Source organism: Terrapene carolina, unplaced genomic scaffold, assembly GCF_002925995.2.
Source record: "Terrapene carolina triunguis isolate 2854851 unplaced genomic scaffold, T_m_triunguis-2.0 Scaffold53, whole genome shotgun sequence".
NCBI lineage: Eukaryota > Metazoa > Chordata > Testudines > Emydidae > Terrapene > Terrapene triunguis.
The window spans coordinates 6,799,725-6,816,733 of NW_020664404.1; the positions used below are offsets into that span (position 1 = coordinate 6,799,725).

The following is a 17,009-nucleotide window of genomic DNA, read 5'->3' on the forward strand; positions in this document are numbered from 1 at the left end:
CACCCCCATGTTGCATGGAAGCATTCCCATTGAAATGTTAGATCGTGTTCCTATGGGATTAGGAGAGTGAGTGATGGAAAAGACCTGTTATACTGAGTCCCACCCTTGCAAATGCCAGATAGGAGGCCCTGTCTGTAGCCGTTCGGTTTGCAGGGAGTGGCAGAGGCAAGAACTCTCCTTGCATGATGCTGTGTCTGGTGGACAGGGTCCCAGATAAAAGGTAATTGCAGGATATTTGGGCCCTGAAACTTAAAAGGGAGTGGGGCAGGGATAGTCTTTTTAAATGCCAGAGAAACCAAGAAAGTGGCCTCTCTCAGCCTGATCAGAATCCTGTTGATGTCATTGTGAGTCTTTGGCAATGAGCTTGGGATCAGGTCCTGACACCAGCATTACCCTCTGCACTTCCGTCTGCATTCAGCTCCGGTTTCTGGTCACCTCCAGATCTCTCCACAATTCTGCCCAACCTCTTTCTCTGAGCTCATTTCGCTGCCCCCCGCTTCTTGCTCTGTCTTCTGGCCCTTCATCTCTTTCTCCCTCTCCCAACGGCATCCTTTCCTCCATGCCTTTCCTTACGGGTCAGAATGACCTCCCAATTAATCATTGCTAAGTGCCCTCCCTCTGCTTCCACTGGCTGCTAAAATCCTGCCTGGTCTTCAGTGCCCCAAGCTGTAACGTCCATACGTTGCACTTCATTATTTCCGCTGCTGTATGTACTTGTGTCATCAAACCGTAGTGCTGTGAGGTGCTGACTGTCCTCAGCTCTAAGATTAATGGTAGCTGAGGTATATCAACACCTCAGAGGATCAGGCCTTTAGAATATAAGCATTTTGGAGAGGGGAGCTGATTTCATTGGGTTTTTTAAAATAGTTATATTGTTAGTATTTTATTAGTGCTTAGATATGCCACCTGAGATCTGTGCTTAGCTCTACGTATACCCACTAAAAGGCAGTCTCTGCCCCCAGTTTACAGCTAGGAAATGGAGGTCTGGGTAGATTAATAGATTCTAAAGCCAGAAGCGACCACTGTGATCACCTAGTCTGACCTTCTCCTATAAAGCACGGGCCATTAAGTGACTTGCCCAAAGTCCCACAAGAAGTTTGTGGCCAGGTTGAGAACCGAATCCAGGTCTCCTGAGTGCTAGTCCAGTGCCCTATCCACTAGACCATTCTCTGTTTCCGCATACGGAGCCTCGTAGAGGTACAATACTTACCAATCAGTGGTGACAGCAGGATCCTAAAACAGATTTTTGGTAGTATGTGCAGGGTCTTCCAACATGACACCTCCAAAGCCCTCCCTGGGTGTGGACAGAGGAACCAAATATGAGGAGGAAGAAAAAAGAATTTTTTTTAAAAATGGGGACCCAAAACATCTCTTAATTATTTTTGATGTATATGCATTAAAATACCCAAGTCTTCTATAGCCCTGCCAGATATTTAGTGGTAGTCATTCAAAGCTAGCTTGCTTGTCCCTCAGTGCCTCGAACGCTGATATACAGTATGAATGAGCCATATTTCTCACTTCTTGGCTGGAAACTCAGCAGTCTGCTAAACCCATAGCGAGCATGGTCCTTATGGAGGAACAAAGGCCAGCTAAGAAACAGGGTCAATTTTTTCTTTTCTTGATGCATGTGTGGGTTAAGTCCAAAAAGTTGCTAAAGGTTCTAATTTAAAAAAATTAATAAAGCCCCGCTGTAATTCTCTGGTCACCCCTAAATCAACTTCATTCAGTGTTAAGCCTTGCCTCCTCTTTGTTTTCCCCCACCAAAAAATTTCATTTTTATTGTAATGCCTCAATAAATATTAATGCCTTTCCCAGATGCAACCATTTAAAATATATATGGATATATATAATGACAGGCCGAATACTTTATACGGGTGCCCAGTTGCAGTTAAAATTGACTGGAAAATATCTGAAAGGAGAGAGTGAGCCACCTGATTTAACTGGAGGAAAGCTGAAAATTCCTCTGTGCATGTGTTTAAGTCTAAAACAAGGGGGAAAACATTAAGCACATTAGTATATCCACTGGGCTCTAAAGAAAATATAAATGCCATAAGCCACAATGCAGGCAATGGCAGAATGATACTAGAATACTAAAATATTAAATACCCAGGCCAAGATTTTCAACAGTGACTAATGATTTGGGAGGATCAACTTAAGACACTTTAAAGTTTGATTTTCAGAGGGCGGGGGCTCAGCACTTCCTGAAAGTCAGGCCCCTTAAAATGTCTTGGGTGGAGCACTGCAAACCACTAGTTGTTGTTGAGTATCTTGGGGCAGATCCCCAAAGCCTCAGTGTGCTGAGCGGTCTCCATTACAAAGAGGTCAATGGGAGATGAGGGCTCTTGGCATCTCCTAGGGGGTGATCAGGCCTGTAAGGAGCAATGAATGGTTTTCTTTAATTAAAAAAAGAAAGTTATGGCCTAGATCTTCGGTTGGTCGCTCAGACTTCAATGGAGTTTTGCTGATTTACACCATCGAGGATCTGGCTCCAAATATTTTGGGTTTGGTTCCCTTCCTGGGTTATAGGGGGATCTACTTGGGTTGAATTTCTGTCTATTTGGACCTAGGTGGGGAGAGAGGGAAAAAAATTGAAGTTGGAAATAATTTTTCTGATTAATTTAGCCCTTATTTCTGTTTGTGTGTTACCCCCGAACAGGTCATGATTCTTAAGACTTTGTTTGCAATTACTCTATGAATAGTTAGCTCATGATTTCTTGGCAAATGGTCTCCAATATTTGTTCGGGGTAGTTGCTTGCTTTGGTCACATGGCATTATTTGTTTTCCCTGCTTGGATGACCTAAGCTTCCTAAACAGGAGAGGTCCCATTGTCTTTTTTGAAGATTATCTGCGAGCATTTGTAATTGTTGGAATGCAGCAAAAAGAGGGTTTGCAAGTGAGAGCGTTTCTGGCTTGAACTTGCAAATATTCACGTGTGCTAGTATGCACAATGTTTTTTCTTTCTGGAAACATATTTGCAAATAAAATTTTTCTCACCAAAAAATTCAGATAAAAGGGGCCACGAATTCCACACCAAATGGAATCAACAGGACTTATTTGCAAGAATATTAATGTATATGTTTTTGCTGCATTCACTTAGCTCTGCTTGTAAAACATGAAGTTTTGTATGATTTTTGGTTCTATGTACAACCAAGTGACTAGGGCTCTGTTCATAGAAGTTGCCCTCTGACAACGGAGCATTGATCCATCTTTCACTGCTGAACTTGAATACCAAAGTGAAAAGAGACTGCAATATGGACACTGTGCTTTTACCTTTATCTGCATCACACAAAGAACCAAGAAGGTTCTATAATTGTGAGCAAGGGGAAAGCTAGCAGCAAATGATGGGGATAAAATGATTGTTTCACAAAGGAAAACTTATGAGAAAATGGGTCAGAAAAGGTTCAGATTGGTTTAAAAATAATGGAACCCTTTAGTGCAGCAGAACCCCATAGGAGGGTATTTTTGTTGTGGGCCCATGTTTCTAATCTCTTCGGGGGGGGGGGGGGGGGCTTGTGGGGAGGATTGCAGTTGTTTATTGAGAGACACAGAAAGGAATCAGATTCCTAAGTATTTATTTTGTGTGCTGGGGGGAGTGGATGTTTGAGAGGCGTAAATAAAAAGTGAGGTGAGGAAGCAAAGTTGATTTCTGGTTTATTATTATTATTTTGTTGTTGGTAAACCCTGGAAAATATACATCTTTCTCCTTTAAAGTTCTAATTCAAGGCATGAATGTGTGAGTTCTGAAGGGACTTTGGGACTGCGGTAAAAAATCGTTGTCATAGTAACAGAAAGGGAAATAGGCCTAGCTCACCTGGGACTTTAACTTACTGCAAAAGCTGAATTTTTTTTTTTTTTAAGAAAAGCACTCAGCAAGCGAAATAAATAAATAAATTGTTCACTGTATTCCACGCCAATTCTTCAACTATTTAAAATCTCTCCTATACTAATGCTTCCTCCCTCCCTCTCAGAGCCTACACAGATTTGCTTGTCCCAGTTAAACCTGTTTTGTTCTCCAAATGTAAATGTGCTACTAGAACAGAATCACGGAAGTTGTTCACGTTCATGATGGAGGACACTTTAAATATTTCTCGTCCATCACACTGGGATCGTGATAGCATGGTTGGGGGGGTATTTTGTATCCGAAAAGTGCAAATGTTTGCAAATGTTCTGTTAACCCCTTACACTCCTGAAATTCATGAGTCTTATCAGTGCAGCCATCATTAGAAAGATGGATTTGCTTATTCACATGGAAGACTTTTGTACTCAAGGGCCTGTTGAGAACGGGCTCTCTAGTGATAGCATGTCAAGGCTGTGCAAAATCCAAGCCCTGTGGTTCATAACGTTTGGCAGTTTCTGCCTAGAGTGCTGGAGATGGAACTTACATAAATGACAAACTACGACCATGCAGAATTGTAAAGCATGAAGGATCGGTGTATTTGATAGAAAAAAAAATCATTGATAACTTTAACAACACCAGTATGTTTACCTACTCTAAATCATCGCCTATATTCTGCATTTGGTCTGCTATATTCCCCTAACTTCTGTTTTTGTCACCCTCTCTCTTACGATTATGTAAGATTGTAATTTGGACTGTCAACAGTTCTGTTTATCTTTAATAAAAACTTAGTAACTAACTGTCAACATGAAATCTGGTCAGCTTTTTTTTAATGAGCTTAAAGTAGTTTCAGGTTTTTCACCTGCCCCAGAGTTACCCTGCCAATTTTTCTGGTTTTTACAATAGTATTATCCTCTGATGTTGTTGCACAAAAGACCTGCACAGACAACAGAAGAAATAAGAGAAACTGGCTAAACACAAAGTAAGGACACTGCAAAAAATAGAATGCCAGATTCTTAGCGGGTATGAACCGGTGTAGCTGTATGGAGCTAGGCTGACTTACATCAACTAAGGACCTTCCCCAAAGAGGATATTTAATTTCCTATTTCATTTATAATCATATTAGATGGTACTTATAAGTAACAAATTTCAGAGAGAAATGTGATTTAGTTTTTCAGACAGTCTGTTTATATACCCTCACGTACATCGCTATGATGCACACTTGCATCAATGCAAAGCAGGTAAATAATACTAGATGTTAGTTTCTTCTTAATAGAAGTGACCCAGTCCTTTCTCTTTGCAGATTCTTCTTGAAATTTTTCCTCAAGTGCAATCAGAATTGTTTGAAAACAGCAGGGAACCCCAGAGACATGAGACGTTTCCAGGTAAGTGTTAGGAGACTTGACATTAAGTAAGTTGTCTGCTTTCCTTTCTTTTCCTTTTTTTTTCACCTATATTGTTCATAATAAACAAGGTGACAGTAAATGATAAACCGCTTCAGATATTGTTAAAGATTTTCTTCATTTGCTGCATTTAAACCTTTTTTTCTTCAACCAACCGCCCCCCCCCCCGAATCCCCAAGGGGGGGCAATGTACTGTACCAACCAGTGGTGGATATTTGATTTGACACCCTCGGGCAAAGCACTCACACCCACAGCAGGGATCATGTTTGTGATACTTAGATGCCTCAGAATTTTTCAAAGTCGCTCTGTACATGGTACACAGGCATCCCTCCCTTCTATTCCCCACTCTCCCCTGCTTTTTAACTCTTGCATACCCTCCCTTTCAGCCTCTTTGAAAACAGCAGCCAAAATAGTCGTGGTCACTTTAAGATCTCGCCCAGCAAAGCAACAAGACCCATGGGACAATGGCCCAGCTGCTTTGCAGAGAAATCTGCCACTGGTTTCATCATAGCTGTCGCTGATGTATTGAGAATACCAGCTAATAAAAACACAGAGGGAGGTGAAGTGTGTCAGGTTGCAAACACTGGTGAGGAGAAAGGCAGATACAGTCTCTCCTCTCTCACCCCTAATCTTTTAAGCAACTAGATTTAATAAATAAATATCGCACCTGTAATTCATCCCTCGCACAAATTATAACCATTTCTAATGCTGCCTGGAAGCACTGCAGAGCACTCTCTGTGGTTAGAAAAGTGACATTCTAGAGGTCACCGTAGTAGAGGACCATGTACAGAGAGACAATGTGGTCTAGTGTCTAGGTTACTGAATTACAAGTCAGGAGATCTAGGTTCTGTCCCTGACTCTGCCACTGACACTCTGTGCGACTCTGAGCCAGTCATTCCACGTCTCTGTGCCTCAGATTTTCCACCTGTTATATGGGGATAATTTCTACTCTGCCACAGACTTCCTGTGAAGCCCTTTGAGCAAATCACGCCACCGCTCTGTGCCTCAGTTTCCCCATTTGTAAAATGGGGATCATATTTCATGGGAGTTTTGTGAGGCCTAGTTCATTAACTTTGGTATCTAGATATTGCAGTGATGGACATAAGAGAAATGCATAGAAAGCCAATACAGCTAGGGGAGAATGAGCAGGATTCTACTCTCTCATGTATCAGCAACAAAATTCTCAGCCAAGCTGCTCTACTGCAGAGACAGCCTGGTCTAGTTGGGAAAGGCCACAATGTCTGGAAGAATAAGGATGGGACTGCAAGACCTGCACTCATGTGTTAGACTCCTAGCTCTGTATTTGAGTTGCTGTGTGGCCTCAGACAGGTCCCAATAACGGTTCGGTGCCTCAGTTTCCCCATCTATAAAATATAAATTAAACATGCCTACTTACAAGATACATTGTAAGGATCGGTTACTGGATTCTATCCTGCACTTCTTACTCACATGAATAATTCTACTGATGTTGGGGGGGACTACTTGTGTGAGTAAGGTCTGTAGGACTGGACGGTCGGTGTTTGTAAAGTGCTTTCAAGATGAAGGGGCAGGTTGAAAAAAGAATGGGAACTGCTAGTTAGGTGCCCAAAATGAGAGCCACATGAGCACTAAATATTTCTGTATACAACGGCCATCATCATTAAAGACTCTTCTTGCACTGAAAGTTATTGCTAGGGCTGGTCGAAAATTTTTCATCAAAATGGTTTTTTGGACAGAAAATGGCTTTGTTTGACAAAATAGAAATGTTCCCAAAAAGGATCGCTGTCAAAAATTGTCAGATTTCCACTGAAAACTGAACATTCTGATTGCTGAAAACAAACACAACAAAAGTTTTCAATTTGCAAAGCTCAAAAATGTCAGAGAAAAATGTCAAGACCAAAACAAAAAAACCTGTTCATTATTGTTGAATTTTTAGTGGGGAAAAATCGTTATTTATAAATAGTAACTAGACCAATTCTATTTACCATTCAAGGGGTTCAGATACTCCATAGTTATCTCCTAGTCTAAGTTTAGGGAATGCTGATGATATCTTGGATACAACACTCTGTTAACTGTCAGCGAATAAACCTTGACTTTTTAATAGCCACCCCTATCAGCAAAGGAGCATAGATTGTTATTTTGATCCCAGATGTTGCCTGCCAAGATTTGAGGAAAAAATCTGAAACAGGAAGAAAAATCATCTTATGACTCGTAAATGGGAGCCAGCAAGTTCGGAGACTGATCAAGAGAGAATGATTTTGGAATGTAGTGAAATGAAACTGTCAGGGACTGTCTTTTTGTTCTGTGTTTCTACAGTGCTTAGAACAATGGGATGGTCCTGGTCAGTGACTGGGGCTGCTAGACGCTATTGCAATAATAAATAAATAAATAAATAAATAATAGTATTGGTCAGAGGCTGCCCCAGAGCCAAACTCTGGATCCAAGAACATCTGAACTTTAGATCTAGTTTAAATCTAGTTTCCATTTTTTACCCCGGGTCCCGTCTCTACAGTAGGTGAAACCGAACCCCTGGGTTCGGACCATGCCCTAAACTGTGGAAGAGTTTGGATCTGGATCCAAATTTTCTAGCTGAGGTCAATCTTTAGCCATCAGTCTTACTCCCAGTTTGACTCTCTTGACTCTGATCCCAAGGTCCTGATGTTATGGAGCCTGAATGAATTTAAATTTCCAGTTGAACATGGAACAAGGAGGCTGAAATCAGCCTTAGGCCTGGTCTACACTAACACCCCAATTCGATCTAAGGTACGCAACTTCAGCTACGTGAATAACGTAGCTGAAGTCGACATACCTTAGTTCGAATTTACCGCGGTTCATACGTGGTCCACACGTGGCAGGCAGGCTCCCCCGTCGACTCCGCGGTACTCCTCTCGCTGAGGTGGAGTACCGCAGTCGACGGCGAGCACTTCCTGGTTCGACTTATCGCGTCCAGACCAGACGCGATAAATCAAACCCGGAAGTTCGATTGCCAGCCGTCAAACTACCGCGGTAGTGTAGACCTGGCCTTAGTCATTCACGAGGTTACCAATGGAATGCCTTGAGCCCATCCGCCTGGCATGCCTCTCACACATGCTTCTCCATTGCTTTGAACTTTGTACCAAAATCAGCAGCTTATTGGAGAAGAAAATGAGCTGGGATAAACTCTTTCTCCTTCTGGGTTTTCTACCTTCCTGCACGCCAAGCCTGAAAATTGGAGCCAAATGAAATTCTCTGGTTTTGTTCCACAGAGCTTATTTAAACTCCCTCTGGTCTCTAGCCCACATGGGTTTATATCCTCGGAGTTTCACTTCGACCTTGAGGGTCAAACCCAAAACCTCATCAAGAGACTCAGTCACTGCCCCTAGGTTTCTCTACTTCTGTGTCAAAATCATGATGCTAGCCTGACTCTGATCCAAAATAATAAAGCTGCTCCTACTGCAATGGCAAAATCTTGTTTATTTCAGTGAGAGCAGGATCTTAGTCCAGGTTTGCTCAGAACAGTGTATCTAAGTTCACGAGCTTTCAGGTGAGCTAGGGCTTAGTTCCCAATTTGTAACAGAGCCTGAAATTTAAGTGAGTTGAAGGACAAGGGAAATTTTGTAAATAGCCCAGTCCCATTGTGAATAAGTTCCATGCAGATTTCGGTTAGGTAAAGATAGAAAATGAATATGGGCAATGATTTTCTTAAGAGCAGAGCAGTGCAGTGGGTAGGGTGCAAAGAGCATTTGGATGGGAATTCTCATCTTCTAGCTCCACCTAGTTCTTTTCTCGTTTTAATTTGTGCAAACACCTGTTTTATCTGCCTTGGCGTCAGACAGACGCTGCCGGCACGCCCACGGGGTGTCAAAAGTTTAAACATGTGAGTCATCCCAAAATATTGGTTGTGCTCTCTCACTCCGAACACTTTTAATTCCACTCGGTAAGCTTTACATCAACAAAGGTAATGAATGTGACAGGTTTTTTTATGAGGTTAGAAGAGACAGCTGTCAATCCTAGAAATGCGAGCCCATCATAACTGTGTAAAGCAGAGTCTGACTTCTAGGCAAAAGTAGGAAACACAGGGCTATTTGATTGATTTTTCCTGATTTAATTCATTAGGTTTTATTTGTGGACCAGATCGAAAGAATTTCAGTGGGTTTCCTTAATAAATTCTTAGTAGAGCTGTTGAGGATTATTAAAGCGCTAATCCTGTGAAAATTTACACAGGTGCTTAACTTTACTCACATAAGTAGATTGACTTCAGCGGTGTCACTCATGTAATACACCGTGCATGAATATTTGCTGGATGGGGACTTTATTTATTTACTTCTATTGTGGTAGCACCTACTGGCCCCCCACACAGGGATTGGAGACCCATTTTACTAAACACTGTAAAAACACAACACAAACAGTCCCCTACCCTACACTGACGTGGTTGTGATTTGACCTGGTTTCATCACTTGAAATTGAGTTGGTTTCACCCAAAGAGTCGTCTTATGAATTTTGGGTGCATTAAAAAGCATGAAGCACACTCAAGCTTTGCTGTTCACACATAACATGCATGATGTAGATTGAAGTTGCACTGTATGATATGTTTTACTTAATTCTTCAAGCCCAAGAGGCTGGGTTACTCATAACTTGGAAGAGTCTCAAGGTAATGGTTATGATTAGAGATGAATGTGAACCACAGAGTTTGGGTTTTAATTGGCTCACAACCAAAGCTTAAGGGTGCTGGGATCCAGAGCGTCGGCTCCAGCTTATTTATAGGAATGGTATAAGTCTTAGCTATACTGTTCTGCTACGAGAGACTTTTTTTTTTTTTTAAAGGGAAAAGTTCATTTCATTTATATCACACCTGTTTAAAAAAATAGAAAAACAAACTGGTTAAATTAACACTGAATTGTAAATTTAATGCATCTCCAGATGCCTACGGAGTGTAGGGTTGTTGGGTTTTTTTTTTGGGGGGGGGGGGGGGGAGGGTTGCTTTTTTGTTTCTTGTTTTTTTAAGAGTAGTTCTTCAGTTTTGAGAGCAACACCAGATGGTTTGTGATCTCATCAACTGTTTGAAATGTGCTTTGCTACTGAGCAGGAGCTTCAAAGACACAATGAAAATCACTTAACTTATGGCCTTTTTGACCAATCCTGGAGTCAATTTTCTACTGTGGGGAGAAACCATCTATTTCAAAAGTGAAATGGTTTGCGATTATTTTATTTTAAATTATTTCCAACACGCGCACATCTTTCTTACATGCAACCTAATGGCTAGAGCAGGAGATGGAAACCAGGACTCCTGGGTTCAGTTTCTGACTCTGCCCTTGACTCGTGTTTTGACCTTGAGCAAGTCAGAACATCTAGTACGCTCTTTTATTCATATGCAAATTGAGTGTAATTATCTTTCATGGGGATGTTGTGAGGTTTAATTAATGTTTGTAAAGTGCTTGGAAATACTTGGCTGAGGCTTTAGAAGTGACATGCACTATTTACAAAACCAGAATTCTGGAGTGGGGAGGAATCTGATTGTGGGAAATGCTTAGATTCTGTGTGTGCGTGTATGTGTGCGAGAGAGAGAGAGAGAGAGAGGCCTCTTGGCTAACGTACCAGGGATTAGACTGGGGACTTGGAGAACTAAAAGGATAAATTGCTACATCTTACAGAAAAGAGCCAAGGCTCTGTAAGTGGGGTTGTAACAGATTCACATCCTCTGTGGATTGGGCACAGACGTGGGGATCTGTAACCACACGCTCACCACTGGGTTGTGGCAGCAAAGGTTGAAACTCAGTGAATTGTCATAAAATACAACCCAAACTATTTTTATTATTATAACAATGATGCACTGTGATGCTCACTTACATCAGTTACCCTCCTCAGATGTTTGAAGTCACTTGCCATAGGTACTAAAACTCATGCAACTTTTGGGATTGGTGAATATTTTCCCAGGTATCTAGTGGCTGTACATATATTGGTCCCACAAATTCTAGCCAACTCAACTCATCAGTACATTTATTAATGAAAATATTTGTCGTTCGAGGAGAGACCCTCGTGGAGCTAGGCCAGTTTACACTTGCTGAGGATCTGACCCCGTTTTTTAATATTAGCAATTGGAGTTCACCTGAACTGGAAATCTAAGCCTTCATAATACCACCATATCCATCATCACTATATTCCCGGAGGGCAATTCCCCCAAGAACAGCATAAAAAAACATGATGCACTCCACTTTAATGAGGACTTCTCTCAGGGAACTTGATTGAAGTCCAATGATACTTAATGGTAATGACCACTGCGTAATGGGGGACAGTAATTCTGTCGACTTGTGATGAGGCACTTCAGCTAAAATGCTTAGCTGAGATTCAGCGCTAAAGCATTAGCCTCCTGCAGACTGGAAATTCTCCTTGATCCAGGATCATCCTGATTGAGCAGATCCTAGACACCATTGTGGTTCAGAGAGTGGATGAGCAGGAAAATATTAGCTCTAACCACAGACCTGTCTACCCACTGCATTTAAAAGAAACATGGGATATACCCTTATGGGTTTTCCCGTTCTCAGTGCTCCAGAGGGAGGTAGAAAGGGCGGACAAAACCAAGGCATATCCTTGGGGATATTCTTTCCTGACCCCAGATTGGTTGGCTCAGTTCATCCCTGAGCATGTGAGAAAAAGCTCACCTTGGCTAAGAATTAATCCGCAAATTCTAACATACTAGAATCCATGGGCACGCTAGGGTCCCTGAAATGAGGTCAATGCAGATAGTCCTCTGTGCCTTCATTGTAGGATCGGGGTCTAAATGTGGAACTCCAACTAAATGTGGAAATCAATGGAAGTTTGGTGCAGAGAGAGGTTGCTGGCATTTTTCTGTTAAGCCCATCCCTAGTTCAACTATACAGCAAACACAGTATACTAAGCATCTAATCCTGAAGTCCTCATTTAAACAAAACTCCCATTGACATCAGTAAAAAGAACAGGAGTACGTGTGGCACCTTAGAGACTAACAAATTTATTTGAGCATAAGCTTTCGTGGGCTACAGCCCACTACAGCTATGCATCCGAAGAAGTGGGCTGTAGCCCACGAAAGCTTATGCTCAAATAAATTTGTTAGTCTCTAAGGTGCCACAAGTACTCCTGTTCTTTTTGCGGATACAGACTAACATGGCTGCTACTCTGAAATTGACATCAGTGGGAATCTTACCTGAGTGAAGACAGCAGGATGAGCCTGTGTATGTAAGTGTACATGTGTTGCTTCCACCCAGGTGGAAAATAATAATAAAAATATCCACATAGTGGTTATTCTTCTGGAAAAATTAAAATAACACGGTACTGTGACTGCACAATTAAAAGGGAAAGTACATCAGGAATTTAATATTGTTTCCAGATGTCAAGTGTCATAAAGAATGTTTTCCTCACTTGGAATGGTATCAGGGATTGGTTTTTTTTTTTTTAGAGATCATTTCCACAGTGATGTTGAATACATGTGTTGCATGTATGTAAATGCCTGTATGCCTGATGTGTATGCATGAATATGTAAATGTGTGTGTTTAGGGATACAAAAGCAATATTTATTGTCCATGTACAACACTGTGTATATTTATATGCATATATATAATTTGGGGTGGAGCATATTTGTGTGTGTGTGTGTGTGTGCAGAGACAGATATAGTGTGTATATGATGGAGAAATTGCTTTGCTTCTGCCTTACATTTTCATCAGAGGATCTTGAAGCATTTACAATTCCTAACAACACATCTTCAGGATAGGTAAGGAATCCTCCTTCCTCGCCACCCCCGCGGACATTGAAATATGCACCCTGCTGACAAAGAGACTCAATTAGCAAGGATTCTTCATTGCGAATGTCCAGCTGCTAGTGTCCAAGGTTTAAATCTTGAGACTTTTAATCACAGCCATCTAGACAGATTTTCACTGTCAGAAGGGGTGTGGAGGATAGGTGGCCTCTCACTCAGTTAGCCAGGTAAGGAATTGTAAATTAAAACTAGCACTTTGAATTGTGTTTGGAAGCAAAAGGGAGCTCAGTGCAGCCTATAGAGCCCAGGTTTAATGCGTCAAACATGGATAGCACTTCTGTTCTCTGCGGTAGTTGAAGCCTTAGCTTGGTCTTCAAGCAGAGTGCATTACAGTAATGCAGCTGGGAAATGAGAAGAGCACAGGGATGTAGTGAAAAAACGGTTACTCGCCTTCTCATAATTCTTGTTCTTCGAGATGTGTTGTTCATGTCCATTCCAATCAGGGGTGTGCGCGCACACATGCACAGTAGCCGGAAGATTTTTCCCCTAGCAGCGTCCGTCGGGTCGGCCTGGGCACCCCCTGGAGTCGCGCCTTCATAGCCTCCAATAAAGGGCCCTGCCCACCCACCACCCCCCCAGTGCCTTCTTGCCGGCTACTCCGACAGAGGGGTAGAAGGGTGGGTATTGTTCATGTCCATTCCAACACATCTGGAAGAACAACGATTACGAGAAGGTGAGTAACCGTTTTTTCTTCTTCGAGTGCTTGTTCATGTCAATTCCAATCAGGTCACTCACGAGCCCAAGTTCAGGTGGTGGGGTCGGAGTTGTCCACTGATTGGAGCACTGCTCGCCCAAAGGCCGCATCCTCTCTGGCCTGCTGGGTAATCGCATAGTGCGTGGCGAAAGTATGGATGGAGGACCACATCGCCGCCCTGCAGATTTTCTGAGTGGGAACCTGCGCCAGGAACGCTGTTGATGAAGCCTGCGCCCTGGTGGAGTGCACAGTGATTGGAGGTGCAGGGACACCTGCCAAGTTATAGCACTCATGAATGCAGGATGCTATCCATGACAAGATGCCTTGTGATGACACAGGCTGACCTTTCATTCTGTCCATCACTGACACAAATAACTGGACCAGTTTTCTGAACGGCTTCGTTCTCTTGATGTAAAAGGCCAGTGCCCTGCGGACATCTAGAGAGTGGAGTCTCTGCTCCCCACAGCTGGAATGCGGCTTAGGGTAGAATAGCAGGAGAAAGATGTCCTGGTTAATGTGAAACTGTGGCACAACCTTCAGTAGGAAAGGAGGATGAGGTCTGAGCTGAACCTTGTCCTTATAGAACACAGTGTAATGGGGCTCTGAGGTTAGGGCCCTGAGTTCAGACACCGAAGTTATTGCTACCAGGAACGCGACCTTGTAAGATAGGTAGGGCAGGGAGCACGACGCCAAGGTTTCAAAGGGTGGTACCATAAGTCTAGAAAGGACCAGGTTGAGGTCCCAGACTGGGACAGGCAGATGGACGTTAGGGTATAGCCTGTCAAGACCTTTTAGAAACCGGCTGACCATTGGGTTAGCAAAGACAGAGGGGCCCTCCATGCCCGGGTGGAAGGCCGAGATGGCGGCCAAGTGAACCCTTATTGACGACATTGAAAGACCCTGCTGCTTCAGATGGAGAAGGTAGTCCAAATAAGCGGCACTGAGGCTAGCGTTGGGGACGAACAGCGCTGTGCTGACCAGATTGAAAATCTCTTCCACTTGGCAAGGTAGGTAGCTCTCGTAGAGGGTTTCCTGCTGCCAAGGAGGACCTGTCTAACCTAGTCTGAACAGGAAAGCTCCATTGGATTCAACCACGGAGCTTCCATGCTGTGAGGTGCAGCAACCGGAGATTCAGATGTTGGAGACGACCATGATCTTGTGTCAAAAGGTCCGAGAAGAGCAGCAGGCTGACTGGAGCTTCCAAGGACATGTCTAGGAGAGATGTGTACCAGTGCTGGCGGGGCCAGGCTGGAGCTATCCATATGACTTGAGCGCATTCCCTCCGGATCTTGAGGAGTACCTTGTGAACGAGCGGTATGGGTGGAAAGGCATACAGGAGACAACCTCCCCATGGGAGGAGGAACGCGTCCACTCTGGAGCCCAGGCAGTGGTTCTGGAAGGAGCAGAACTGCTGGCACTTCCTGTTGCGTCGCGTGGCGAATAGGTCTATCTGAGGAAAGCCCCACCTCTGGAAGAGCAAAATCGCAATGTCCAGGCGAAGGGACCACTCGTGGCCATGAAAGGACCTGCTGAGGTGGTCCACCAGCTCGTTTTGCACCCTGGGAAGGTACGACGCCTGCAGGTGTACTGAATGTTCTACACAGAAGTCCCCCAGCATGAGGGCTTCCTGGCACAGGGAAGAGGAGTGTGCTGCCCCGTTTGTTGATATAGAACATTGCCGTGGTGTTGTCCGTCATGACTGATATACATTGTCCCGTTAAGTGTGCCCAGAAGGTCTGGCAAGCCAGGCGCACCACTCTCAGCTCTCTGATGTTAATGTGGAGACCCAGGTCCGCCTGAGACCAGAGACCCTGAGTCCTGCGGTCTCCTAGGTGTGCTCCCCAGCCCAAGTCTGATGCGTACGTCACTAGTGAAAGAGACGGCTGTGGACTGGTGAAGGAGACCCCTGAGCATACCTCCTGAGGGTCGAGCCACCACAGGAGGGAGTCGAGGACTGGGCAAGGCAGGGTTACGATCCTGTCCTGGGCTGGTCGATACACTGATGCTAACCATGACTGGAGCTGTTGGAGTGACGACTGCCATGCACTTGGTGAAGACTCAAGGTGCTGCTGACAGGCCCAACGGAAGGACTGTAAATTGGTAATGGGTATTGTTCACCACAGACCTGAGAGTCCGAGGGGAGCAACTCCGTGAATTTAGCCATTGCCGAGCAGGTATTGTAGGAGTACCTGCTGCTGATGACCTGCTGGTTAGATATTCGGAGTTGTAGTCCCCCAGTTGAGTACACCTTTTACCCTCTCTTTAAGAGTTCTCGATTGGAATTCCTGATAGATCTTGCAGCGATGTTTTTGGTGACCCTCGCCCAGACACCGTAAACAGGAGGTGTGGGGGTCACTTTTAGGCATGCGCTTCACGCAGTCCTGGCAAGTCTTGAAGCCCGGGGATCGCAGCATGCCCCGGTGACAAATAAGGAGGGAAGAAAAGCAGGGGAGAGGGAAGGGAGGAACCCCCCATAACTGAAACTTATAAGTGAACTAACTATGCTATACTAACACACTAGAACTATCTACAGCGAAAACCGAAAGTACTGCTAAGCCACTTGCTGAAGCAAGAGCAAGGGGAAGTTCTAGATATCGTCACTGGCAGAAGAAGGAACTGAGGGGGTGGCGGGTTGGCAGGGCCCTTTAGTGGGCGCCATGAAGGGCGACCCCGTGGACGCTGCTAGGGGAAAAATCTTCCGGCTACTGTATATGTGTGCGCGCATACACCTGATTGGATTGGAATGAACATGAACAAGCACTCGAAGAAGCGTGCCAGGTTTCTAATGTGGCAGGGGAATAATTAACTAATATCTGAGGCCAGTAAAGAGGAACCATCCAGACTAGCAAAGCAAATCTTAAGAACTGCTGAAAACCCCACGTACAAGACCACAAACATCTCTCCATTATGCTTGCTGGAACCCAGATTCGATCTGTGAATGTGTTGCCTTGTCCTTTTTTATTCTAACTGTTCAGGTCACTACAGTCTTCATTCTCTTCTAAAACTACAGTTTTGGGAACTGGATGACTCAAGGAACTGGGATGCAGAATCTTTTGCTTCTACGTAATCGGTTCAAATTGAGCCCAGGTCAGCCGTGACCCGAAAGGATGTTTGATGCCCTCTGTAAATAATTTGGTGTTCTCAGTCTATTTCCCAAAGGCAAGAGTCTACCAAAGCCACCACAACATTTGGCACCAATTGGTGATCTTAGTCGAGCAGCCATAAACTGAATGAGCATAGTGGCCAAATCTTATCCGTAGAGGTGGTCTCATCAGATCAGGAATCAGACACGTTGGCTTAGTAGTACCAGAGGTAACTTGCCTGTGCTGT

General features: G+C 43.8%; 1 protein-coding gene across 2 annotated transcripts in view; it reads left to right on the plus strand.

Moving 5' to 3' along the window:
- Positions 1-17,009, plus strand: part of EBF2 (EBF transcription factor 2) — a 177,363-nt gene that overhangs the window by 123,581 nt on the left and 36,773 nt on the right. For both annotated transcript variants that reach the window (XM_029912902.1, XM_024212148.2), the window contains exon 7: positions 5,139-5,220. In XM_029912902.1, coding sequence (XP_029768762.1) covers positions 5,139-5,220 — 82 coding nt within the window. The remainder of the gene's footprint in view (positions 1-5,138; positions 5,221-17,009) is intronic.